Source organism: Electrophorus electricus, chromosome 5, assembly GCF_013358815.1.
Source record: "Electrophorus electricus isolate fEleEle1 chromosome 5, fEleEle1.pri, whole genome shotgun sequence".
Classification (NCBI taxonomy): domain Eukaryota; kingdom Metazoa; phylum Chordata; class Actinopteri; order Gymnotiformes; family Gymnotidae; genus Electrophorus; species Electrophorus electricus.
The window spans coordinates 23,356,713-23,380,639 of record NC_049539.1 but is presented as its reverse complement, the minus strand read 5'-3'; the positions used below and the strand labels follow the sequence as shown (position 1 = coordinate 23,380,639).

The 23,927-nt window shown below is 47.3% G+C and overlaps 4 protein-coding genes across 7 annotated transcripts; 3 read left to right on the top strand and 1 right to left on the bottom strand.

Annotated features, from left to right (window-relative positions):
• Positions 1-19: 19 nt before the first annotated feature.
• Positions 20-3,960, bottom strand: pgam5 (PGAM family member 5, serine/threonine protein phosphatase, mitochondrial). 2 transcript variants are annotated; one of them, XM_027025173.2, is made up of 6 exons: positions 3,705-3,960; positions 3,104-3,270; positions 2,789-2,914; positions 2,573-2,661; positions 1,400-1,533; positions 20-1,081 (listed from the first exon to the last, which is right to left on the bottom strand). In XM_027025173.2, exons 1-6 carry the CDS (start codon positions 3,920-3,922, stop codon positions 931-933), a joined length of 885 nt encoding a protein of 294 aa, XP_026880974.2. In that variant the 5' UTR covers positions 3,923-3,960; the 3' UTR covers positions 20-930. The 2 variants fall into 2 exon arrangements, with proteins under 2 accessions (XP_026880974.2, XP_026880975.2); XM_027025174.2 differs by having other exon boundaries at positions 1,400-1,530.
• Positions 3,961-4,812: 852 nt separating this feature from the next.
• Positions 4,813-10,035, top strand: poli (polymerase (DNA directed) iota). Of its 3 annotated transcripts, none has more exons than XM_035526187.1 (10): positions 4,813-4,987; positions 5,169-5,288; positions 5,383-5,547; positions 5,741-5,884; positions 6,350-6,586; positions 7,528-7,706; positions 7,868-7,959; positions 8,098-8,231; positions 8,375-8,577; positions 8,827-10,035. In XM_035526187.1, exons 1-10 carry the CDS (start codon positions 4,924-4,926, stop codon positions 9,688-9,690), a joined length of 2,202 nt encoding a protein of 733 aa, XP_035382080.1. In that variant the 5' UTR covers positions 4,813-4,923; the 3' UTR covers positions 9,691-10,035. The 3 variants fall into 3 exon arrangements, with proteins under 3 accessions (XP_035382080.1, XP_035382078.1, XP_035382079.1); XM_035526185.1 differs by having other exon boundaries at positions 7,096-7,706; XM_035526186.1 differs by having other exon boundaries at positions 5,083-5,288; positions 7,096-7,706.
• Positions 10,036-11,024: 989 nt separating this feature from the next.
• On the top strand, positions 11,025-16,318 carry wdr31 (WD repeat domain 31). Its single transcript, XM_027025172.2, has 9 exons — positions 11,025-11,092; positions 11,168-11,294; positions 12,448-12,522; positions 12,655-12,799; positions 13,011-13,111; positions 13,567-13,634; positions 14,586-14,727; positions 14,942-15,104; positions 15,262-16,318. The coding sequence occupies exons 1-9, from the start codon at positions 11,046-11,048 to the stop codon at positions 15,420-15,422; spliced, it is 1,029 nt and encodes a 342-aa protein (XP_026880973.2). The 5' UTR covers positions 11,025-11,045; the 3' UTR covers positions 15,423-16,318.
• A 5,249-nt stretch (positions 16,319-21,567) lies between these two features.
• On the top strand, positions 21,568-22,146 carry LOC113586781 (RING finger protein 225). The gene has a single exon (XM_027025146.2). The coding sequence runs from the start codon at positions 21,568-21,570 to the stop codon at positions 22,144-22,146; it is 579 nt and encodes a 192-aa protein (XP_026880947.2).
• The last annotated feature ends 1,781 nt before the right edge of the window (positions 22,147-23,927 follow it).

Here is a 23,927-nt window from a genome sequence, read left to right as displayed (position 1 = left end):
AAGAATATCCCAGACTTGAAAATGTTAAATGTGCTTTATTTCTGGGTGAAATGAAAGAACTGACAGTGACCTTACTGACCAAGTTTTAATCATATCAAAAATCAAACCACACCAACTTTAAGGTAATGATCATTTCGAACAAGTCCTATTGCTGCATCCTCACTCGTGTGCGCGCTTCATACAAAAGACTTGCGCATGCCGACACACTTCACTACCGTTGCTGAGTGTTGGCCTTGATAAAATCTTTGATTTCAAGTTCTTAACTAACTGAAAACATTCACAAACGGCACTGAAGACAGCCACACACCATTCACCAACTTCACGTCAAGGCCTCGGATTTGCGTGAAACCCCATGAAAAACAACTCTTTTGCACCAGTCAGAAGAGTCTGCAAAGAGCCAAGAGTTTTTAGAGCAGAGGGTTTCCTAGAACAGCGCTAATAAATAAAACACTTGCTGGTGTCATTCCCTCCACATTTTTCAAGGATGGGTTCAGAAAACGGAGGGCGTAAGGCCCGGATTCACAGGGCATCGTCGCGCACTGCTCGGTCTGAGATCATCATCTCATCCTTAACGCTGCCCTGTGAGTCCAGGCCCTGAGGAACAATGATACTTTACCCAAAAATAGCAACATCACATTTACTTTGAAGACTCTTGGGGACAACTGAAGGAGCAGCAGGCCAAGACTTGAGGAGAAACACTCAGCACCTTTCAGAGAAATGTTTCATATGCAATTCCACATACTCATTGTAGTCATGCAGGGATTCTTGTACAAGTGTATTCTTCATTAAAAAATAAAAATATAAATGCGTTACATGTATGCCTCAAACTTTTTTCTGAAAGTTTCCAGAAATTTCCAGCAAGTATGCACCCCTGCCTTCTGCTCCGAGGAGTAGCATTCGGACCAGACTGGGTCAGGCGAGGGTGGTGGATCAGGTGCGGGTAACCTTGTCCGGGGGCATGAAGCCAGAGTCTCCGAGCGCTCGCAGGGCCACGCGACCGCTCGGGCGGATCGTCAGCCACGTGATGCTGCCATTGTTCAGACCCAGACGCAGCCAGCCCTCTGGCGGGAACTGCAGCGCTCTAAAACACACACGCACAAGAACAAACACGCACACCAGTCGCGCACACACAGAGGATCACACTCACAGTGAGTGACGCGACACAGACCCTAGAGAATTCCACCGGTGTTCTACAGTAAGTAAATGATAGAGTTGCAAATCAGGGTACAACTTTCTATGACTGAAGAAGAGTGTACCAGTTTTGCACAGTTCCAACATAAAAGCACGAACATACAGCTGTGTAAAGAGCCACCCAGAAAACACCACAGTTCAGATGGGTTCTGATTTAAATCCCTGACCACATGCAAGTCATGAGACACGCATGCATGCACACACACACCTGCACACAAAATAGCGGATGACGTTAGCGTGACAGACGATGATCTCGTAGCTGTCCTCCTTCTGCTTGGGCTCGGCCCGGTGGATGTAGCGGCGGAAAGCTGCCTCAATGCGTGCGCCGTCTTCGTGGTACTGCTGGAAGTAGCAAAGAGGATCACACGCGACGGCACACGTGACACGCTCCCCACGCTGCACACACGTGCAGTGCTATCCTTCACGTAGCTCGCCACACGAGATGCTTCCTGACAGAACTATCTGAACAAAAATGAGCTATGGCAATAGGTCGTTTTGATCTACACTGAGCAAAAGACACCTGACAAACTGTTTGTTCTCTCAACAGCCGACAAGACACACCTACAGAGTTTCACAGAGTAAATATTTACTGCATGTTAAAATAAGATGTAGTATTTGACAAGACTACTGCACTTCCCGAACAATAAAGCAATAACACTACCTAAACTACTTGATTTAAAAAGCATCAACACCACCATCTTAATGTGGTTAAACTAACAGCTTTGCTACCTGTGCCACACTACTGTTCAGCTACGCCCAAGACCCTGTCATTCCCACACAGCTATCAAGACCCTGTCATTCCCACACAGCTATCAAGACCCTGTCATTCCCACACAGCTATGCCCACTCTGGCCTCGATGTCCTACCCCAGCGATCCAGTATGAATGGCAAAAGGCCCGAGCGGAGTTGTACACGTTTATGTTTTGGGGATGAGAGCTGGCATGAAACTCTTAAATCTTAACACACGTGTCATTCAGTGTCAAATCACCAGGCCTCAACACCACCTCAACCCTCTGGATTCTAGAGCAACTGTAGAAGAGGATCCAAACTGATGTCAGCTACGTCTGAAATAAAACTGGGTGTTTGACATCACCGACACACACAAACAAATGTTCAGACGGTGTCATCACTTTGGTTCTTCTGTGCCAGGTAGTGTTGAGACCACTTATTAGGAGGTGATCTGACCAGAAATGATGTATGTTTCTTAAGGCCTGCAATGAGCACGCGTATAACAGATGTATAACAGGTAACAGGTGGGTAAAGGTGTGTGTGTGAACAGTATTGAACATGTATTAACAGGTGTGCAACAGCTGTGTAATGGGTGTGTCAAGGTGTGAAGCAGGTGTATGAACAGATGCACAAGACATCTGAGAGTACTAACCACAGCTTCAGGCTTCCAGTGGCTCACGGGAGGTACAGGTTCTATGGGTGCCCCTTCTCGCAACAAATCACAGCTCACCAGCTCCACCCCTACACACACACACACACACACACACACACACACTTTTAGAATCGGGCAGTACAACATTTGTAATAGTGCTGGTCTGAGTGAGAAGCTCAGAGGGCAGCTGTGTGGTGACGACGGTCCTGTTCTCGCCTGGCAGGTATCTGCTGATGATGTTGGCGGTCTCCGTAGCCCGGGCCATGCTGGAATGAATGAGCACATCGTATTGGAGACCCAGTGCTGCCAGCCTCTGCCCTGTGAGCTCAGCCTGCTCGCGACCTGCAGCGCAGAGTGCAGTCAGACACCACACAAACACTCAGAACACTCACACTGTCCCATCAGCGCACGCCGAGTGCACTCAGATTACACTCAAACTCGACATTCAAACCGGTGAAATATTCAGCGTGTTCAAACTCACAAAGAAGCAAGAGGGCAACACACACAGCGCTGAGCCTTGTGCTCCTGTACCTAAAGGAGTGAGCGTTTTCTCCCGGTCTCTGTTCCCGTTGAGGTTGTACTGGGAGTGTCTGATGAGGAAGATGTGGCGTGTTGCTGTGGGTTTACTGTTCTCCGCCTCTGAGCTGTTCTCCTCTTTGCTCCTCTCCTTCCTCCTCGGGTTGGAGGTGGGGTCTCGTCTGCACAGAGAGGGGGACAACACGTCAGATTCCGGCGCCGTCACACGCGTGCGTTTCCAGGCTGCGAACGTGACTGACTTGACCCGAGAACCTCAATCCCAGTCAACCACTGAGGAGCTGGAGGGAGTCAGAACAGGTTTCACTGGTCCATCGCGCTCATTCTCCTCCTTCCTGCCCTCTCACGTCAACGCAGCCTCCCATGATGTCGTTCAGCCAAGCCTCAGAGCACAACAGGGCAACGTACAAACAGAAATGAAAGTAACCAGAGACGAATCTCTTCCTTCCTCGACATTGATGGAACGGTGTCGAGTTTTCCACGCGGAACTGCACCGTCTTTCGCCCATCTTATAGCTAGAGATGCACATGTAGCTCATGAGAAAGTCGGAGACGAGAACAAAACCAAAACCGAATCTATATTACGGCACGACACTTACTTATCCCAGTTGTTATCCCATCCGTATCCGCTAGGCTGCACGCTGTGGTTCCCCGGAGCCCACGGGCTCGGGTGAGCCGCGTGAAGAACACCGACTCCCGCTTTGGAACGTCCGCCGCGGTTGTCTCCGAAATATTCACGCGACTCGGCGGCGCAAAGCAGAAGCGCCGAGCCGCCCGCGAGCCCGCACGCGGCTGCGACGGCCCTACGGAAAGACATCGCGACGACCGAGACGCTGCCCTCCACGAGTCACGCCGACGCGCGCCGGGTGACGCACGACGTCCTCGTGCTTCTGGTCGCCCTCGCGCGGGCGGACCGCGCAGTTGCTCCGTTAACGGCGTTTGAACTTCTGAAGTAAAACTTCAGAAAGATAGACAGCTAGAAAGGGCTGAAGGATAAGAATAAAAAAATTAATTAGCAACGAAAACGTCCGCTAAATGAACAAAATAAAAGTCCTAAAATTCTAATAATTCAGTCATCTGAAAAGAGGACAACGCTGCATGTAAACAGCAAACAAACAGTAAACCCAAAACATAACATTTCTAAATATTTGTAATATCTGGGGAAAACTGCAGTGCCCTGTAGTTAAAGACGTTGAGGTGGTAAACAACTGCGATGTAGTACACAAGATTTCCAGAGAAACGGGACGTTTCTGACAGAGAGGTCCTTCAGCTCTGCAAGAAAAGCACTTCTGGAGTTCTAAGTAAAACCAGTTTATATTAGAAAAGTAGATGTTTATAACATTTATTCGTCACTTAAAGATGATCTTTGTTTTGGAAGACCCTGTCCAGTTCTAATTTCTTACTGACTTCATTGCTAACAACTGGCAACGCAAACAGAATCATAATGTAGTGTCCATTACTACTAAAATGCCTTGCCACTGGAAACGACAAAACCTTAATTCTGATGTACTGAAGGTGTTCAGTAAGCCTTCTCTTGGTTTCTCCAGCGAAAAGCTGATTAAATGTATTTCAAGAGATACAGCAGGCAACTCCTGCAGCAATGCATGAGGAGAAATGGGTGCTAATTGATCCTTTCGTGCCGGTTATTTTAGTGCGGTGTAGGTCATCATACCCTCCTTCCCATTAGGTGGCGCTAACACGAGTCGGAGAACCCACAGTAAGCGTTTGGCTACGAGGGAGACGCTGCACCTTCTGAAGACCAGTGGGGTGCATACTGTACTGTTTGGTTTAACGCGACATTTTTGGGTGCAGGACATTATGGACACAGACGAGGAAGGGGAGGACGACTGCGACATCAGCGCAGACTTGCTGGATGCGTCAGGTATGATACGGGTGTAGCTGTTCACGCGGATAAAACCTTGGGGGCTTGCCCACCATTCAGCAGTCGCTGAATGACCGTCCACTTTCCCACGTTAGTCCGTCAGCACTGGTAAACGCGCGGAGGTCGAGCGCGATGTCGCGGAGGAAGACTCGAGCGCTTCGCGTTTGCTGTGTCGTTTCAGCGTGCGCGAGCAGGCGTGCGGGCGGCGCGCGCGACAGAGTGATCCTTCACTTTGACCTGGACTGCTACTACGCTCAGGTGGAGATGATCCGGAACCCAGCCCTGCGGACCAAACCTTTAGGTGAGGAGATCACAGATTCACTGTGGTGACGACCACAGTCAGGCTCCTTCAGCGGCCACTGCTGGGGGATGACGGGTGGTATCTTGTCTTTCAGGAGTCCAGCAGAAGTACATTATTGTTACCTGTAACTACCTGGCCAGAGAGCTTGGCGTCACTAAGCTGATGTCGCTGAAGGAGGCTCTGGAGAGATGTCCTCAGCTGGTGATCGTTAAGGGAGAGGACCTCACCTGCTACAGGGAGATGTCGTACAGGGTCACAGGTACGCCGAAACCCTGCCCCTCCGTTGTGTTGTAGAATGGGATACAGAATATTGTGGTATTCGAGATCTCACCTTGTTTGTTGTTTACCCACTCACAAATGACTTGACAGTGTTCTAAGGTAAAGTTTGTACAATGCTGGACTTTAACGGTTACAGTGTGTTACATACCTAAACCCTGTTTGTTTCTGCGCAGAGCTGCTCATGTCATACTGTCCCCTAGTGGAGCGGCTGGGCTTTGACGAGAACTTTGTAGATGCTACAGAGCTGGTGGAGAACAGGCTCAAAGACACAGACATCTCCAGTCTTTCCTTTGTGGGTCACATCTACAAGCACGATGGTGAGCCAACACGCGTCAGAGGTTCCCAAACACGTCTAACGCTAATCACATCAAAACACATGGAAAAACAATGTCATGAAATGCATTAACACTAATGTACATGTAATGCTAATATAACATATAACACTGGTAACGTCTTTCATAACACTAACACTAATGACCTGCAGAATGATGTCATGTTAATGAAATCCAAAAGTGCATAATATTGAGCACATAAAAATAATAACCACAAGGATAAAACCCACAAATTGATCCAGAATGTTGGGAGACCACCACACCTTTTTATGCTCCGTGTCTGTATGGACCCCAGTGTCACTGAGCTGTTTAGTTTGGGTTATATATATCAGACATTTGAGTGCTGATGTGGGTTCAGCTCAACCCGGTCCATGTGATTATAACCGTATGGGATGGACACCTGTGATCTGATCCTGGGTCAGCTCTCCTGTTGTTTGGTGCTTCCTGCAGCCTTAGCGGTGGACGTGCAGGAGCACGCCCGGCTGGCTCTGGGCTCCATCATAGCAGCTGAAATGCGGGAGGCGCTGTGGAGCAGACTGGGTCTCACCTCCTGTGCTGGGATCGCTAGCAGCAAGCTAATGGCCAAGCTGGTATCGGGCACATTCAAGCCCAACCAGCAGACGGCGCTGTTGCCCCAGAGCACCGCTGAACTGATGGGCAGCCTGGCTGGACCCTGCAAAGTGCCTGGTAAGTGAGGCATGAAACAGCTGTTGGTTCCACTGATAATGAAAATCCAACACGTGTATATACACACACACACACACACTACTGTATACTGTTTATCCCACTACTGTACTCTGTATCAGACTGTATGTGGGCAATGTGGGTTGGGATGTGGAATACGTGGAGTGGTCCTGTGACCCTATGACCCTGTAACCCTGTCACATGTGGAACTCATTAGAGACTTGCCATTTGTCCGTGGCTGTGAGATTTTGTCTGTACAAAGCAGTAGCCCACGTACACCTAAACTGTCCAGTGTAGAGCATGCGGTTATGTATCTAATGCACATTCCCCTACATTTAGTAGTTTCAAAATGACAAATATCAAGCAGAATTAACGTGGAGAATACGTACACTGCAACTAAACACTGTGAGTATGAGGAATCGGCTACAAGACAACTGTGTACGCTGTGACTGTGTCAGGGGTCGGGTACAGGACGGGTGAGTACGCTGTAGTTAGCGCTGTGACTGTGTTAGGGATTGGCTACAGGACGGGTGAGTACACTGTAGTTAGCGCTGTGACTGTGTTAGGGATTGGCTACAGGACGGGTGAGTACGCTGTAGTTAGCGCTGTGACTGTGTTAGGGATTGGCTACAGGACGGGTGAGTACGCTGTAGTTAGCGCTGTGACTGTGTTAGGGATTGGCTACAGGACGGGTGAGTACGCTGTAGTTAGCGCTGTGACTGTGTTAGGGATTGGCTACAGGACGGGTGAGTACGCTGTAGTTAGCGCTGTGACTATGTTGGGGATTGGCTACAGGACGGGTGAGTACGCTGTAGTTAGCGCTGTGACTGTGTTAGGGATTGGCTACAGGACGGGTGAGTACGCTGTAGTTAGCGCTGTGACTGTGTCAGGGGTCGGTTACAGGACGGGTAAGTACGCTGTAGTTAGCGCTGTGACTGTGTTAGGGATTGGCTACAGGACGGGTGAGAAGCTGAAGGCCCTGGGTGTGCTGAGTGTCCGAGCCCTGCAGGTGGCGCCGCTGTTTGAACTGGCGTCTGAGTTCGGGGAAGCCACGGCTAAACGCATCCAGAACCTGGCCTACGGCATTGACCCTTCACCTGTGACCCCTGCAGGTCCTCCACAGGTAACACCACCTGAGCACACCTGATGGAGGTTTATATTCAGGGTGGGTACTGGACAGGTGTGTCCTGTGGTCACCGCTGGGGGCGAGTGGAAGGGTTTCTACAGCTCATGTGTAAGCTCGGCTCCGTGTTAGTGACTGTAATGTGCGGTCTGCCATTTCAGTCGCTAAGCGACGAGGACTCCTTCCGGAAGATCTCCACGGTGATGGAAGTGGAGGGCAAAGTGCGAGAGCTGCTCAGCTGCCTGATGGAGAGGTGAGCTGCCCATCCTAGTGAGTCCCGCACAATACGCCTTCCCATCCCGTGTGTGTGTGTGTGTGTGTGTGTGTGTGTGTGTGTGTGTGTGTGTGTGTGTGTGTGTGTGTGTGTGTGTGTGTGTGTGTGTTTTACTAGGATGCGAAAGGATGGTAGGCTGCCTCAGACGCTGAGACTCACCCTCAGACGAAGCACCGCACTGAATCGCTGGTTCTGTCGAGAGAGCAGACAGTGTCCCATACCTCACCACACCGCACACAGAGTTGTAACTGGTACACACACACACACACAAATGTCTAATTCAGTATACCATTACTGAATTACAAGCTATTAAACATCTCAGATCTGATTTTACAGCTATCGGTCATTGTCATTTCTATTTATTGTTGTTTGTTTATTTTACTGTTTATTTCAGGGTGCAGTGACGCAGTGCCTCAGCTAGTTTCCATAGCGATGAAGCTCTTCCACAGACTGGTGGATGTGGGGGAGGGGTTCCACCTGACCCTGCTGAATGTGTGTTTCACTAACCTACAAGCCAAGGGATCTGATAGGAACTCCATCAGCTCCTACCTCACACACACACCACCCACAGCAGCACACACTTCTACACAGGGGCAGGTAAGCCACCACACTCTCTCTCTCTCTCTCAGCAGAAATAACTCAGTACAGGGTTTTGTTTTAAACAGCAAATTTCACTCACTCTGTTAGAATTAATAAACTCTGTTAGACTGAGTTGAGCAGTGAGATTTTGTGTTCTGCCATGTACATTAAATGCACGGACAGATGAGCTCCCACACCAGGCATTAAATACACTCTGAACATGACTATCTGTCACCTTGATTATGAATATCTTCTTGTTTTCTTCAGGACATGGTTGGGGGTTTGAGTCCTAATGGTCCCTCAAGCCGCACCCAGACTAGAACTGTGGCGGGGGTAAAGGACACACACAAGCGTAAGGAACTCTTCCCACACACAGCCCTGTCTTCATCATTCTCCTCACCACCATCATCATCATCAGAACCATTAGGCCAGAAGTCGCTGCCCCAAGCAGTCCAGGCCCATACGCCCGTACCTCCCTGGCGACCAATTCTGGAACATTCTGATGAGAAGAGAGTGGACCCTGGAGATTCCAGAAGAGCCAGTGTTCTAGAAGAGAGGAAAGGTCCGGACCTCCCTCCCCACGTTGACCCAGATGTGTTTGGAGCGCTTCCAGAACATATACAGATGGAGCTGCTGGCCAGTTTCCAGACTGGAGGTTCGGTTCCAGAAGATTCTACAGAAGCACAGGGTTCCGCCCACACCTCGCGCTTTGCAGAGCAGCTCACAGTGCACCCAAACCGAGAAGGAGGCTCACGACACAGGGAATCCAGTGTGAGTCATAGCAACCATAGCATGGCGCATAACGATGACTTCAGCACCGAGCATGCCCAAAACGAGGAGCTCTGTAGGGAAGGTCAGAGGTCAGAGGAGAGGCATGCCATGGAGGATGCAGCTGGTGTCCCTGTGGCTCAGACAAGCCACCCTGACATCCCTCCCAATGTGGATCCCTGTGTGTTCTCTCAGCTTCCACCAGACATGCAGGCTGAGCTGCTGGCAGACTGGAAACAACGCAGACCCACGCTCAAAGTCCCCTCCAAACTCGCAACCAAACACTCGGCAGCGCGAGCGGGCAAACCTGCTGCCAAGGGCTCTCAGAGCAACAGTCTGCTGAAATATTTCAAACCCAGCTGACAAGGAGCCGAACCAGGGCTACCCCCTCGTGTCTGGCTGGAGCTTGCTGCCCGCTGTCTCAGCTCAACAGGATTTTAAAAGTGCCTGTGCTTTACTGTCCACCGAACATGTTCCCTGTATCTCTGTTCCGTTCTCGGGAATCGGGCCGAGCTTGGTTCGCAGTTATTTGAGAGAGCTAATGAACGGGAAAGGGTTACTACATATACCAGAACATTTCAAATAGCCTAACACTGAGTGTTGAGTGTAAAATACTTCGGAGTTGTACTTTTATAAATAATTGGTGTTCGGAATAACAGACATGTCCTGTCTTTGTTAATAAAACAAACGTGCCTTTTGAAAAATTCAGAGGTGATGTTTTATTTAATAGAAAATGCAAGTTGATTGTCACTCATTCAGTTTGTGGGTATTCATTCACACTGATCCACTTTGTTTTGCATTTTGCTCTGGATTTTTTCAAGTCACTGCTCAGAGGTTTATGGCAGATTAGTTGTTCCCACCGCTAATTAACGACCCCCCTCCCTGCCTCGTCACGTGACCCTACTCACCTGGTCTCGACGGAAGCGTCGCTAAGGAGACGGGAGGACAGTGCACGAGCGGCTGCGCCGAAGTGAAGATACTGGACGCGATACTGGACGCTCAGGGCAATGTCTTAAAAAATTAGCAGACGCGGCGAATTTAAATATCGGCTTACTTTTGCAGCCGCGAGTCTCCAGCAAATCGACCTGGCCTGCCACCTTTCAGTCCTCCGGTAAGTTAATTTTGGACGTGAGAGAGCGCGAGCTAGCTAGCTAGGTTAGCTACACGACAGTCAGTCGAGACGGAGAGCTTTGGGTAAAACCGAGACATGGGGGGGGGGAAACCTTGGTTACCTCCTGACTCGTCCTGACTGACTGAGCTGTTGCGGCAGCCGTAAGTGTCATGTCCCGGTCGGGCTTCCCTAATTCGATAAGACCCTACTGCCGCTAGGTTAACGCTAGCTTGGGTAATTGGATTGGTCCGCAGAGTGGAAATGCAGGGCGCCTTCTGTGCTGACAGAAAACTGGGTTTACAGGAGGGCTGCGGAAACTGTCGGTACCTCTCAGTACTTCGTGACACTGCTGCATCAACAGTAGTGTTATGCACATTTTGCATGCTACTGCAATGAAGAATAAGCGCTGTTGATTTATATTGTGAACACTTAAGTGTTGTATGCGAGCATGTGTTTATGACTGTTTAAATGTGAAAGGGTACCAGGTGTAGCTCAGGGCAAGCATGAGTCACGCCACCTGTCCTGTTGTGGTGTGTGACCCTGCCCATCTGGACTGTTGTGGCGTGTGACCCCGCCCACCCGCCCTGCTGTGGACTGTGACCCCGACATGGGTAAATTCCAGAGCAAGCTCCACCGCCGCTCTGATGTCTACAAGTGAGACACACAACGACACACACACTCAGTTTGTTCATGTGAGGTATGTGACTCACACCAGCATTTCCTGTGCAGGACCAGGGAGAGGGTGGAGTCTTCAGCTTTGACACAGGTGGTGCAGTATGAGCCCGCCCACTCTGATGCTATTAACTGTGTGACCTCCTTGACCTCTGACCTGTGTGTGTCAGGTGGGAGTGACCAGGTGAGTGAAGGGCTTTACAGTGGGTGTGAGTGAACACAGCTGGTTATGCAATGGTTTATCGAAGTGATTATTAATGTTTGCAAGGGTAGGGTCATTATGTACGCGTTCTAAAGTGTGTATAAAGTTATGCATGGATTTTGAGGTGTGTTAAACTATGTGGGTGTTAGGAAGTATTATTAAGTTTGCATTGAGGTACACATGGGTGCTGAAGTGTGTAATAAGATAGATGTGTATGTTGACATACATTATGTGTGGGTCATAGAGTGTGTATTAAGATATGCGTGGGTCATAGAGTGTGTATTAAGATATGTGTGGGTCATGGAGTGTGTATTAAGATATGTGTTGGTTATGGAGTGTGTATTAAGATACGTGGGGGTCATGGAGTGTGTATTAAGATATGTGTGGGTCATGGAGTGTGTATTAAGATATGTGTTGGTTATGGAGTGTGTATTAAGATACGTGTTGGTTATGGAGTGTGTATTAAGATATGTGTTGCTTATGGAGTGTGTATTAAGATACGTGTTGGTTATGGAGTGTGTATTAAGATACGTGTGGGTCATGGAGTGTGTATTAAGATACGTGTGGGTCATGGAGTGTGTATTAAGATACGTGTGGGTCATGGAGTGTCTATTAAGATACGTGTGGGTCCTGGAGTGTCTATTAAGATACGTGTGGGTCCTGGAGTGTCTATTAAGATACGTGTGGGTCCTGGAGTGTCTATTAAGATACGTGTGGGTCCTGGAGTGTCTATTAAGATACGTGTGGGTCCTGGAGTGTCTATTAAGATACGTGTGGGTCCTGGAGTGTCTATTAAGATACGTGTGGGTCCTGGAGTGTCTATTAAGATACGTGTGGGTCCTGGAGTGTCTATTAAGATACGTGTGGGTCATGGAGTGTCTATTAAGATACGTGTGGGTCATGGAGTGTCTATTAAGATACGTGTGGGTCATGGAGTGTCTATTAAGATACGTGTGGGTCATGGAGTGTCTATTAAGATACGTGTGGGTCATGGAGTGTCTATTAAGATACGTGTGGGTCATGGAGTGTCTATTAAGATACGTGTGGGTCATGGAGTGTCTATTAAGATATGTGTAGGTTATGGAGTGTGTATTAAGATATGTGTGGGTTATGAAGTGTGTGTGTCTTTACACAGGTTGTGGTTGTATATGACTGGAGAGCTGGAAAACCCTGCAAAGCTTTTCATGGCCACAGCAAGGAGATCACCAAGGTAAAGCAACTCTGTCAAGTGCAGTCCACTACAACAGGGTAGGATACAGCTAATAACTAGCCTAACACAGCACACAAACATAACACTCTTTTCTGTGTGTGTGTATCTGTATGTGTGTGTGTGCGTGTCCAGCTATGCTGCTTCTCAGGCAGTACGTGTATCTTCAGTGCGTCTCGTGATAAGAGCGTGCTGCAGTGGGACTTTGCTGGTGGCCGCGACCCTGTCCAATCATTTCACGGACACGAACTTGTCATTAACGGGGTCGCCATCAGCCCAGGCATGCCAGCACACACACCTTGCCACGCTCACACATCTGCTCACACACCTGTTCACGCACCCACACATTCACAGCTGCAGGATTCTGCCCATGCAAACACGTTAACATTTGTGACACAGTGGGCGTGGCATGTGTGTGATGTATGAGGTGTTTGACTATGATACAGTGGGTGTGGCGTGAGCGTGATGTTTGAGGTGTTTGTGTGTTGCAGACGGGTCAAAGCTGTGCACGGGCTCTCGTGATAACTCCATGCGCCTGTGGGACATTGAGACCGGCAAGTGTTTGCAGAAAAACACCATCTCACGAAACCTGGTGAGACAACCGTACCTCACAAACTACACAACTACAAACTACACTACACAAAATCTGTCGTCCAGTGTGGATTTCTTCCATTTAAATCAAACCAGGCTTCTGTTATCCATGTTCTACCCTGACTCTGGATAATTATCCATTAATTATCAGTTAACTTTCACTTTATTATCGGTCCACACTAAATTAGCTGTGATAGATCAAGAAAAAACAAATACACAGAAAACAGGGATGCAGGTCTGGGATGACAACCACAAAGCTAAACAAAACTCCTGTCTTCTGTGTGTGTGTGTGTGTGTGTGTGTGAGAGAGAGAGAGAGACAGACAGACTGACTGACAGACTGACTGACCCCTCAGCCAATGCACTGTTAGCCTATTAAGAAGACGTTTATAAAGAATGTATCCCGGGCAAGATTTTCTTTGTTGAAACAACTGATCTCCATATCGTTCTCTCTCAGGTAACACATGTCTGCTGGGTTCCTGGAGGAACATCAGTTGTCCAAACCTCTGAAGACAAGACCATCAGGTGAGAGCCTGTGTGAGTGGCCCAGCAGAAAGCTGAGTCTGTAGAGGTTGTCTCCGGACCACGCCCACCACACTTATCACGCCCACCATGCCCGCTATATTCAACCCTGCAGGAGGAATTTTACAGGAGCTTTTTGTAATCTGTGGGTTGCCAGGTGAATTGCAACGGTAATAAAAACACACACTCAGATGCATCACCAGGAGCTCCAATCTACACCTTCAAAAATATTAACCCTTATGTGAAAAATGTAAATAATTATTAAATCATGTATGCTGATTTAGTCTTAAAATTATTTATATACATCGTTATAACCCTGTCCAAGTAAAGTACTTTTCATTTAGGCCGCCTGTCACACACCTATAACTTTCTAATATGCACATCTTATAGTATACACAGTGCTGTGAAGAACAGTCGAAATTCCACAGTTTGTGCCCATCTGATGTAATCATGGAGTGTAGAAGTATTCAAGTTTGGTGCTTCTTTCATGTCATTGGTTCATGAGGTATTAATTATGCAAATCTTCGGGTATGAAAAGGTGCTTGCCCTGCCCTTCCCCGATAGTGCAGCCTCACGGAAGAGTTCGTTAGGATTGTTGCTCAGTAATCAGTGTGAGTGCCTCAGTTAACAACCAGCCTCGATTTGGACCTGTCCAATCAGAACTTCAGGAATCTAAATTAAGAGTCAGGCTGTCCAGGCAGGCACACCATGAGAGATTCCTGAAGTCCTCAGAATAAAAGTCTGTGGACGCGTATCCATCTGGAAAAGGTTAGAGAGTTGTTTGAAGTTCAGCTGGAGAAGGTCTGTAACAGGAGTCAGAGTCCTTGAAGAGCACGGTGTTAGTGATGCATGTAAAGAACTGCAAAGCTCTCTAGCTGCCGCTGAGGTCAGTGTTCATGACTCCAGCATCATAAAAACACTGGGCAAGAATCGTATGTGTGTGTGTTTCTCCAGAGTGTGGGACAGTCGTTCGTGGCAGGTTACCAACACCTTTCCTGCTAAGCAGTACATCCAGACACACTGTGACATCAGCACCAACGGGAACCACCTGCTGTCCTGCAGTAACGGCTTCACGGGACATGGCTGTGAGGCCACGGTGTGTGTGTGTGTGTGCGAAAATGTTAAATAGTGGTTTTGGTAATGTATAGGGTTGTTGCGTGAGTTTATGTGCCTTAATACTGATGGCTATGTTTGTAAATGTATGTTCATGTACAGTGTGTGTGTCTGTCTGTCGGTGTGTGCATGTCCGTGTGTATGTGTGTCTTTCTGTGTGTGTGTGTGTGTGTGTGTGTGTGTGTGTGTGTGTGTAGCTGTGGGACCTGCGGCAGCCTGGTTGTAAGGTGGTGGAGTATCGGGGTCATCTCCACACCACGGCCTGCTGCGTCTTTCTGCCAGCTGCCCTGGGCTCCCCGTCTCTGGTAGCTTCTGCCTCCTATGATGGCTCAGTGAAGATCTGGAACCAGAACACTGCAGGTACTACACACACACACCCACACACACACACACCCACACACACCATTCAGCCTGTACTGTGCTATGACTGTTAAGGCTACAGAAGTAGAGATCCCTTCTGTGTCTTTCTCTCTAATTTCTAATTTTCTCTGTGTCCCCCCCACCCCTCTCTCTGTAGTGTGTTTATATACTCTGTCTCTGGATGGTTCTGGTCCACTGGTGTCCTTGGCTCCGTGTGACTCCAGCAACCTCCTGTGTGCCTCCTTCAACACAGGCCTCCACCACCTTCACCTGTCCCAGGGAACAGTGCCCAGCCTCAGGGAGGTGGCCCGCTTCTGACCCTGCATCCGCACCTGCACCCGCAGCTAGCCAAGGCTAACGCTAACAGTAATGGCTAATTCACTGCCTGGAGAGAGAGAGGGGGCACACATGGAGGGTGTCGGGACAGGGAACATCCTCTCACTCAGGGCACACACACACACCCTCTCAATCTCTCGGTCACACACTATGAAAGCAGAAAAACCTGGGGCAGTTATTTTTGCACTGAGGGGCAGGTTCATCTCCACTAGAGGGGTTCTGAAGGAGGCACAAGGAGGCACATAATTTTAAGTTGCTTTGGATAAAAGCGTCATCTAAATGCCACAATGGCTGTAGTACATTCTGTTGCACTCATTCTCCAGTATCCCTTCTCAGTGTTTGCAGTGAGTGGTACATTTGTCTTGTCCCATATTTGAGTCATGGCCATTTTGATTGGTGGGCCCGTTCTCGCAAGGCAGGCACAACAGCCAAGCAGCCAATCACAACTATTTACAATCAGCCAATCACAGAGTTTGTATGTAGTGAAAGCGGGTATGGTTTAAAATGAAAACAATTTCTTGGTGTCACTTGAATGGCAGAGGTGTGAGTTGTCATGGCCTCGGATCAGTTTGACTGTTTTTCTGAGCTGAGAAGTAAAACTATGACTTCTCTTGTTTTACGCACTCACGCACACAGGGACACACACATACACTCACATATATGGTCCACACACCGTCCATACACTGAGACATGTTAGTCATCTGTTCATTCATCTGTTCATTCGGCGTGTCAAGCTGAGAACCCAAAACATGGACATCAAAGAGCGCGCAATCTGAGCGGGGGTAGGAGGGGTCAGGGTGGCAGTGACCCTAACCCTTAACCTAATTCTAACCCTTAACCCCTAACCTTAACCCTAACCCCTAACCTTAACCCTTACCCTTAACCGTAACCCTTAACCCTTAACCCTAACCCTTAACCATAACCCCTAACCTTAACCCTAGCCTTAACCCTTACCCTTAACCCTACCCTTAACCCTTACCCTTAACCCGAACCTTCACCCTAACTCCAACCCTAACCCTAACCCTTAACCATAACCCTAACCATAACTCCTTAACTCTAAACATTGATCCAGGTTTGAAATGGAGGAAATAAAAACTTCACTAGAAAACAAGTTATCAGTCTCAATCTCTTACACTAACGTAAAACACTTTATCACCTCCATAGCCCAGGACAATCACTCCTGTGTCTCATTCCTGCACTGTTGCCTGAATAACCCCAACCATCTAAGCTCTGTAAAGTCAGGAGACTTTTGGGATCAGGAGAAGGACGAATGAGGGCTTAACGCCTCTTCTTCCTCTTTAGAAGCTGGGAACCTAATACACCAATTTAGCCTCCAATATTAAACGTAAGAGTAAAGGTCACGTTCACACAGCAGGTGAACGTTTTCCTCCGGTCTTTTCCTCTGTTTGTCACAGAATCTGTCACACTGAATCTGTCATTTCCAGTTGCAGTTTGGACCATGTTCTCAATGCGCTACCGAAGTGCGACACGTGTGCGACACGGCTCAGCGTGAGCAGCCAGGTCAAAGTTCAAGTTCAAGTTTGGTTTATTTGTCACATACATAGTCATACACAGTATAACTCGCAGTGAAATGGTTGAGAGTGCTCAAAGTTCATGTGGCTTTGACGTCAGTCCATCTCAACGTTTGCGGCTCTTTCCTGCTGCTGGGAGGGACAGATGGACAGACGGCCACAGTGAGCAGTCATCGAACCTTAACTATAGTAACCAGCACCTTATGGCGGCGTACATTCCTGATGATGTAGTTAGTGGATGTGAAGCGATTAGCCAATAAACTCATTAGTTGTTCATTTGTCTGCAGGATGTTTCTGATTTTGCAGCCAGCCTCTACTTCAGATTAACATCAGCATTCACTTTGGACTAGTGGCTGTTATTGTTAGCTCAATTTTGATTGTTTACCTCCGGATGAGCGTGTCACGTGAAGTATTGTTCTCCTGTGCGTGCGGCTCAGTTTAGGAGTCTGATCTGTTCAGACTATTGTCAGATATTGGTGACATTAAAAAGATATTATGAATAGACTCACAAAAAAAATTTTGATTTGGTCAGAAAATTGGATATGGGCTACTTCTACCTGCTGCGTGGATTATTCTGAACCTGCTATCAGACGGTGAACCTGCAGGACATGTTATAAACTACAGCAGAGGACATTAGATGAGCCTTGCTGTGAAATCACTTTTTAAGTCATTTATACTATGTGCACAAAGCTCTCTCATCACAGTAATGGTAACCACATGTAGGAGTCCATGGCTGCGCTCTGTTTCGCAGGCAGCTGCCTTAGTAGGCAGCGAGTGCACAATCCTGAGGTGAAGTCCCCTGTCCTTAGCTGTCTTCTAAGGAACCTTAGGACCACTGAATGTGAATGGAGAATTGCATGTGTTCTTTGACGGGGTCTGGATGATGACTGAATGTGGAGGCGTATGTGCATGTGTCCAGAAGAGGCAATCCCACAATGCAGTTCAATAGCTGAGAGTTCCACTGCCACACTTTGAAAAAATGGTGGACAGAACTGAGGAATACATTTACAGATGTATGTTGTTTGTCACTCTTTTGTCTTTTACTTGTTTACATTTTGGGTTTTTACAAACTATTGCATTTATCTATCACATGTAAGTCATTGCCATAGTTACATTTAGACCTGTAATATGGTTATTTGATAATTGCTTAAAGAGCTCGCTAATGGAGTTTGCTAACTATCTTACTTATTCGGCCCAAGTGGAAACCTTTTCCCTTAGTTGTTTAACTTGTCTCATTCACTGTTAAGTAGTTTTTGTATGTATATGTAATTGGAATGAAACATACTGTGTTCCTTACAGTAGTTGTAACCAGTTTTAGGTGTCTGTTTTTCAGCTTTTTTCATCTTGTAATCCTGTTCAAATATTGAGTAGTGTCTCTGTCTGTATAAATTTCGCAATTCCTGATTTCATAGGTTATGGTTTTTCACACTCTAGACTTTTATAAAAATCTGATTTGAAACTCTTGGTCCACTGTGTACTTTTGTGTTTCAGTTTATTTTAGAGCTTCCACTGTAATATTTTGAATTTTGTGACATTGGAAGTAATAGCAGTTAAATTTCTAAACTGTTTTCATATTGCTAAATTCACAAACAGGAACATTGACGTTGCCTGTTTTGTATGTAAAACTGCCCTTTATAAAGGAGCTCCAGGATTGGATTACTGTAGATATCTGTTCAAGACACCCAGAGGGGACACATCTGGTTAACTGCGGCTTACATACACTCACAAATCCCCTCCTCTCTCTCTCTCTGAGTGGGATTTGACTACTCTGTGTTCCTGGTGCATGTTATTTCAGTATGCAAATCCTACCTGAGCCTTCAGCAACACAGAGAGAATGAGGGGATGTCTCCTATCAGCATGGACAGAAAGGAGCACCCATAGGGACGTGACTGCATGCGCAGATGAGTAAGGAACTTGGAAGCTGCCTTCACACCCTCACACACCTCACTGGGGTGGTGTAAGATCCTGATGGATCGTTTCCATGGGTGATCACTGAGCTGGAGAACAAGGTGAGTGTGAGCATTTGTAGCACAGTGGTTAAGGTACTTGACTTGTAATCTGAAGGTTTCTTGTTCAAACCCCACCACTGCTGAGTTGCCCTGAGCAAGACCCTTAACCCTCAATTATTCAATTTGTGTTCAGTCATAATTGTAAGTCATGTTGGATAACAAAGTGTCATGTAAATGTGTGTGAGAGAGGGAATACTTGGGACTCAAACTCTCTGAAATGTGGGGAAACCCCTGATCCTGGATGGTAAGATATTTTACTAGAGGCTCAGTAGGTAGCTCTGAGCTTTAAGGTATTGCCTTTCTATCACACCTGATCAAAGTTAAGTCTATTTGTCAGGTACAATGCATGTTAAACAACAAAGGGAATGTGCCAGTGTTAGCCAGCTGGTAACTGAGAGCTCTTTGCCTCTGTCACAAACTGTTGACACTGATATTTGCATTTTGAAATGCATGTTATTTGTGTGAACTACCAGTACTGCAGGATCAGCACATGTAGAGCTGTTGTATAAAGCTGATCTGAGGTCAGCTGAGCAGAGTGGTCCTAATGGCTTTTAGGTAGGGTGAACACTTCCTAGGCTGGTGGTAAACCTGGTGATGCAATAAACCATTGCACAGTAATAAGGAGCAATAGGCTAATATACTACACAGACATGCATCAGTTGTAGTTATTATACTGTGTACATGCATCTGGTGTATATCAAGGATATGCAACATGAAGTGTAGTTCAGTTGTGGCCAACAGTTTTAAGATTGACAAATTTTGGTTTTCACAAATTTTACTGCCTCAATTTTTTTTTTAGATCCTTTTGTCAGATGTTTATATGGTATAGTGATATACAATTAGAAGCATTTTGTAATGTTTTTTTAACATTTTTGACAACTTTAAGCAAAGATTTAATATTTATAATCTTGACCCTTCTTTTTTAAGACTTCTGCAATTCGCCTTGGCATGCTGGATATCAGCTTCTGGGCAAAATTGTGCTTGATGGCAACCCATTCTTGCCTAATCAGTGCTTGGAGTTGATCAGTTTCTGTTTGTCCACCCTCTTTTTGAGGATTGACCACAGGTTCTGAATGGAATTGAGATCTGGGGAGTTCTTCTTGACACCAAGCCATAATCCAAAAGCCTTCACCTCACTGTGCACGCAGATGCACTCACACTTGCCTTCTGCCATTCCTGTGCAAGCTCTGCATTGGTGGTGACCCAATCCTGTAGCTGCATCCTCTTTAGGAGTCGGTCCTGGCCCTTTCTTGGGCACCCTGATGCCTTCATCACTGCAATTGAAGCTCTCTCCTTGAAGTTCTTGATGATTCAATAAATGGTTGATTTATCTTACAAGCAGCAATGTCCTTGCCTGTGAAGCCCTTTTGATGCAGCGTAGTGGCTTCACGTGTTTCCTTGGAGGTAAGCACGGTTAAAAGAAGAAAACCTCAAGCACCACCACCCTTTTAAAGCAACCCGTCTGCTTTTCTAATCAGCATGACAGAGTGATATCAGCTGTCTTGTCCTCATTAACACTTTCTCCTGAGAAGATCACTGAAATGATGTTAGCAGGCCATTTTGTGGCAGGGCTGAAATACAGTGGCTGGAATGCAGTAATTTTTGTAATTAAGTTAATTTTCATGGCAAGGAATGACTGCAATTAACTGTAATTTATCTGATCACTCTTCACAATCTAAAATTAATGCAAATTTCCACCATAAAACTGACTTAGCAAACTTTGCGAAATCCAAAAATTTGTGCTAGCCTCAAAACATTTGGCCAAGACTGTATATATGAGGAACTGCACTGTCCCCACTGCTGTTCTGCGTAGGCCTGAATCCTCTTAGCCAGGTCATTGGTAAGACTGGGTGCAGGTGTCTGTTGATTCAGGAGCAGAACTACCACCCTCACCCTCCTGTACGTGCATGACGTCAAGCTGGTGTGGTTTGCTTGTTTAGTTAGAGTACAGGTCCCAGTGTGATCTCACACACACCCCTCCCCGGTACAGAACCCAGCCTGATCTTAAACAGACCCCTCCCACATTACAGGCCCCTCCCCCAGCCACTGGCTTTGCATTTTCAGGTTATAGTGTGGATACTCCCTTTCTTGCTCCTAGCTTTTTTATAGGTCATATTTCTCTGGTAAGTGGAACTGAATACACAATCACAGAGCCTTTTGTTTGTTCTCATCACTCTGGCTCTGACTGTCCTGTCTGTGGTTTGAATTTGACTCTAGTCACTGAAAGTTAATGCTGGGGGTGGAGTCTATCTGTGTGCCCTGAGGTTCAATTGGCCAGCAGGCATGCCTGCCACTGGGCTGCTTTGCATCAACTCATATTGCAGATCTGCAAGCACCATCTGCATTTCCAATGCAAACGACTTACTGATATTTGGGAGGCCAGTGTCCAGGCCTGGACCAGCAGAGGCAGAACAATAACTGCGTCTGTGCGGTTAATCTTCCTTTTCTAAAGCTCACATAACTGTCTGTTTGTTTAGCTCTGCAGTGATGCATCATGGATGTCCGAGACTGCCACTGACCCTCTGACCCCTGACCTCGGCACACTGCCGTCATCGTCGTCCCAAGAGGTTCCGCCCCTTCCCCCTCATGGAGCCCCAGCTGAAGGACCCCGAAGACCACGGCCCCCCAGACGAGCCCCTCCCCGACCTGGAGTGCGCCGTGTGCTTCGGGCAGTTCAACAACATCTTCAACACCCCCAAGATTCTACAGTGCAATCACACATTCTGCCTGGAGTGCTTGGCCCGCATCAACATCATATCCGCCCAGCCCGAGAGCATCCAGTGCCCCCTGTGCCGGGCGTCCACGCCGCTGCCCGCCCTGGGCCTTCCCAAGCTGGCCACAGACCCCACTGTGCTGTCCTGCCTCCCCGAGCCCATGCAGCACGTCTACAGCATCCGCTTCAGCCGTGACCAGGGCAAGCTGCAGGTGAAGAGGGTGCCCAGCTCCGCCCCGCCCTGCTCGAGAGAGACCCGGCACAGCTTGGACCTCGGAGTGCCTGCCGACGGCCCCCAGGCGGAGAGGCAGAGCCAAACGGCCTTCGGCCTGTCCCTGTTCTTGCGCCTGGTGAAGATGCCCATCTGCAGGCTGCTCTTCATGGCTCTGGGGATGCTGGCCGTAGTGTCCCTCACTGTCGGCATCGTCATCATCCTCTCTCAGAGGAAGTGATGCTGGCGGAGGAGTTGTGAGGGTGAAGGAGAGTGTCCATGCGCAACGACATGTTCGGGTTACTGTACCATCTCTTCAAGACAGAAGCAACAAGAGGAACGCTGGAATCCTTAAGTCATACAGAACGATTTTAACCATCCACGAGCCCTGCTGTTGTGACATCCTGTCCTGAATGTCCTGATGTCAGTGAGATATTACAGCCCATATATTACTTTACAATGCTACTGAGCCAGGACTGAACTGTGTTGACAATAGGCTTTAAAACATATTGACGTGGCCGTGCACCCAGACTACAATGGCCGTCCTGTTTATTTAAGGATCGGTTTGCCATTTTTCTAACATGTATTTTATTAACGCTGCTGTTTCCTTCCTTTTAGAGTTGCTCTGAAGAGAGCAAGTGAGCCTAAATCCAGTCCAGCGGGACGATCGTATGAGCTTTAAACAATCCCAGTTAAACACTTTTAAGAAAGCAGAAAACTATAATCATGAATCTTTGTGTTTGTTGTCATAAATCAGGGCTGTGTTTTGTAATCACTTTAGTGTGCTGTAGTCACTTTGGTGTTTTGGAGCAACTTGTAATTGTCTAAACTCCCAGAGTCTAAACTGTCTAAATCGTCATAATCAAGGCCAGTGAAAGCATGGTGTGCAGCTGTGATAATACTGGGAACGTCCCATTTTCTAAAACAATATTTGTCATGTTCTTTGAAACCTTACACGATCGGCCCATTGGACGGGATTACCACTACAGAGACATAGTGACGTAAGACGTAGTCTTCCGAGGTTTCTCGGCAAGGCTGCACCACGCATGGTCCTGGTTGATGTGGGGGGCCTGCCCTTTAACGGCAGCGCATGACGCGCAGAGCGTGCGGGTCCTCTGCCGTTTCCACCGTATGCAAATCGCATGACTCCAGCCATGCAAATGCACGGTTACCTCGCACAGTTTCAGAAAGCCGGAATTTCCTGCAAAATGCAAAACGTGCCACAAACCCAGCTGCCAGTCCCTCGAGCCAAACCTGCAAGTGCACGGGACACAGAAGATACGCCGTTCAAAGGTCTAATTAGCCAAACCAGTCGGCTTTGATCACATACCAGAAGTGCCATGTCATTACTTATCAAATGGATTTTTTTTTTTCAGTATGCAACTGATTTTTTTTTTATACTGAATGATATTCAGTTTATTCTTGTTTCAATTGTTTCTTTTTGTTCTTTTTTGTTCTGATACTTACGGTATCTAACGGTAGCTATGAATGACTTTTGCATTTTTAGGTTTTTGCAATGCCAAAATTTTGTAAAATTGTCTTTAAGTGCAACATTGTTTATTGTATATAATTCTAAATAACTTTATTCATGTGCTTATGTATCCAAGTATTTTTGTCTCCCTATTTCAGAAGGTTATATATGTGTGTGTGTGTGTGTGTGTGTGTGTGTACAGTTTACAGAGCTAAAATGTTTTGTGGTGATCTAAGTTACTGTGGCCTGGAGAGTCAAACCACAACAGAATGTACAAACCAGAAGTCAAGAACATGACTGCATTAAGGCAGAACACAAACACATTAATGAAGCGAGCTCTCCTCTTATCCCCAGCATGTGTCAATGCAAAGTTATGCATGTGTGTGAACATGCATGATTGGACACTCAATTTCCTGTGCTTGTTTGAGCCTGCAGTGCTTTGTGGGGGAGAAGATCTGACTAGCAGCCGATTCCTCCTGCATCACTCTGGCCTCTGGGTAGACCAGTACGTGGGTGCTGCTGGCCCCTATCATCTCCTCTGCCCGTGTTCT

Bases quoted from the DNA above. Each gene is read 5' to 3' on its own strand.
- pgam5 (XM_027025173.2), bottom strand. From the start codon at position 3,922: ATGTCTTTCCGTAGGGCCGTCGCAGCCGCGTGCGGGCTCGCGGGCGGC. The intron at 2,662-2,788 runs GCGAGAACAGGA...GTGTGTGTGTAG, and splicing joins CATCAGCAGATACCTGCCAG to GGGTGGAGCTGGTGAGCTGT. The intron at 1,534-2,572 runs GTTAGTACTCTC...TGCTACTTCCAG, and splicing joins ACTGGAAGCCTGAAGCTGTG to CAGTACCACGAAGACGGCGC.
- poli (XM_035526185.1), top strand. From the start codon at position 4,924: ATGGACACAGACGAGGAAGGGGAGGACGACTGCGACATCAGCGCAGAC. The intron at 4,988-5,168 runs GTATGATACGGG...GTGTCGTTTCAG, and splicing joins AGACTTGCTGGATGCGTCAG to CGTGCGCGAGCAGGCGTGCG. The intron at 7,960-8,097 runs GTGAGCTGCCCA...GTGTTTTACTAG, and splicing joins CTCAGCTGCCTGATGGAGAG to GATGCGAAAGGATGGTAGGC.
- wdr31 (XM_027025172.2), top strand. From the start codon at position 11,046: ATGGGTAAATTCCAGAGCAAGCTCCACCGCCGCTCTGATGTCTACAA. The intron at 11,093-11,167 runs GTGAGACACACA...TTTCCTGTGCAG, and splicing joins CGCCGCTCTGATGTCTACAA to GACCAGGGAGAGGGTGGAGT. The intron at 12,800-13,010 runs GCATGCCAGCAC...TGTGTGTTGCAG, and splicing joins CGGGGTCGCCATCAGCCCAG to ACGGGTCAAAGCTGTGCACG.
- LOC113586781 (XM_027025146.2), top strand. From the start codon at position 21,568: ATGGAGCCCCAGCTGAAGGACCCCGAAGACCACGGCCCCCCAGACGAG.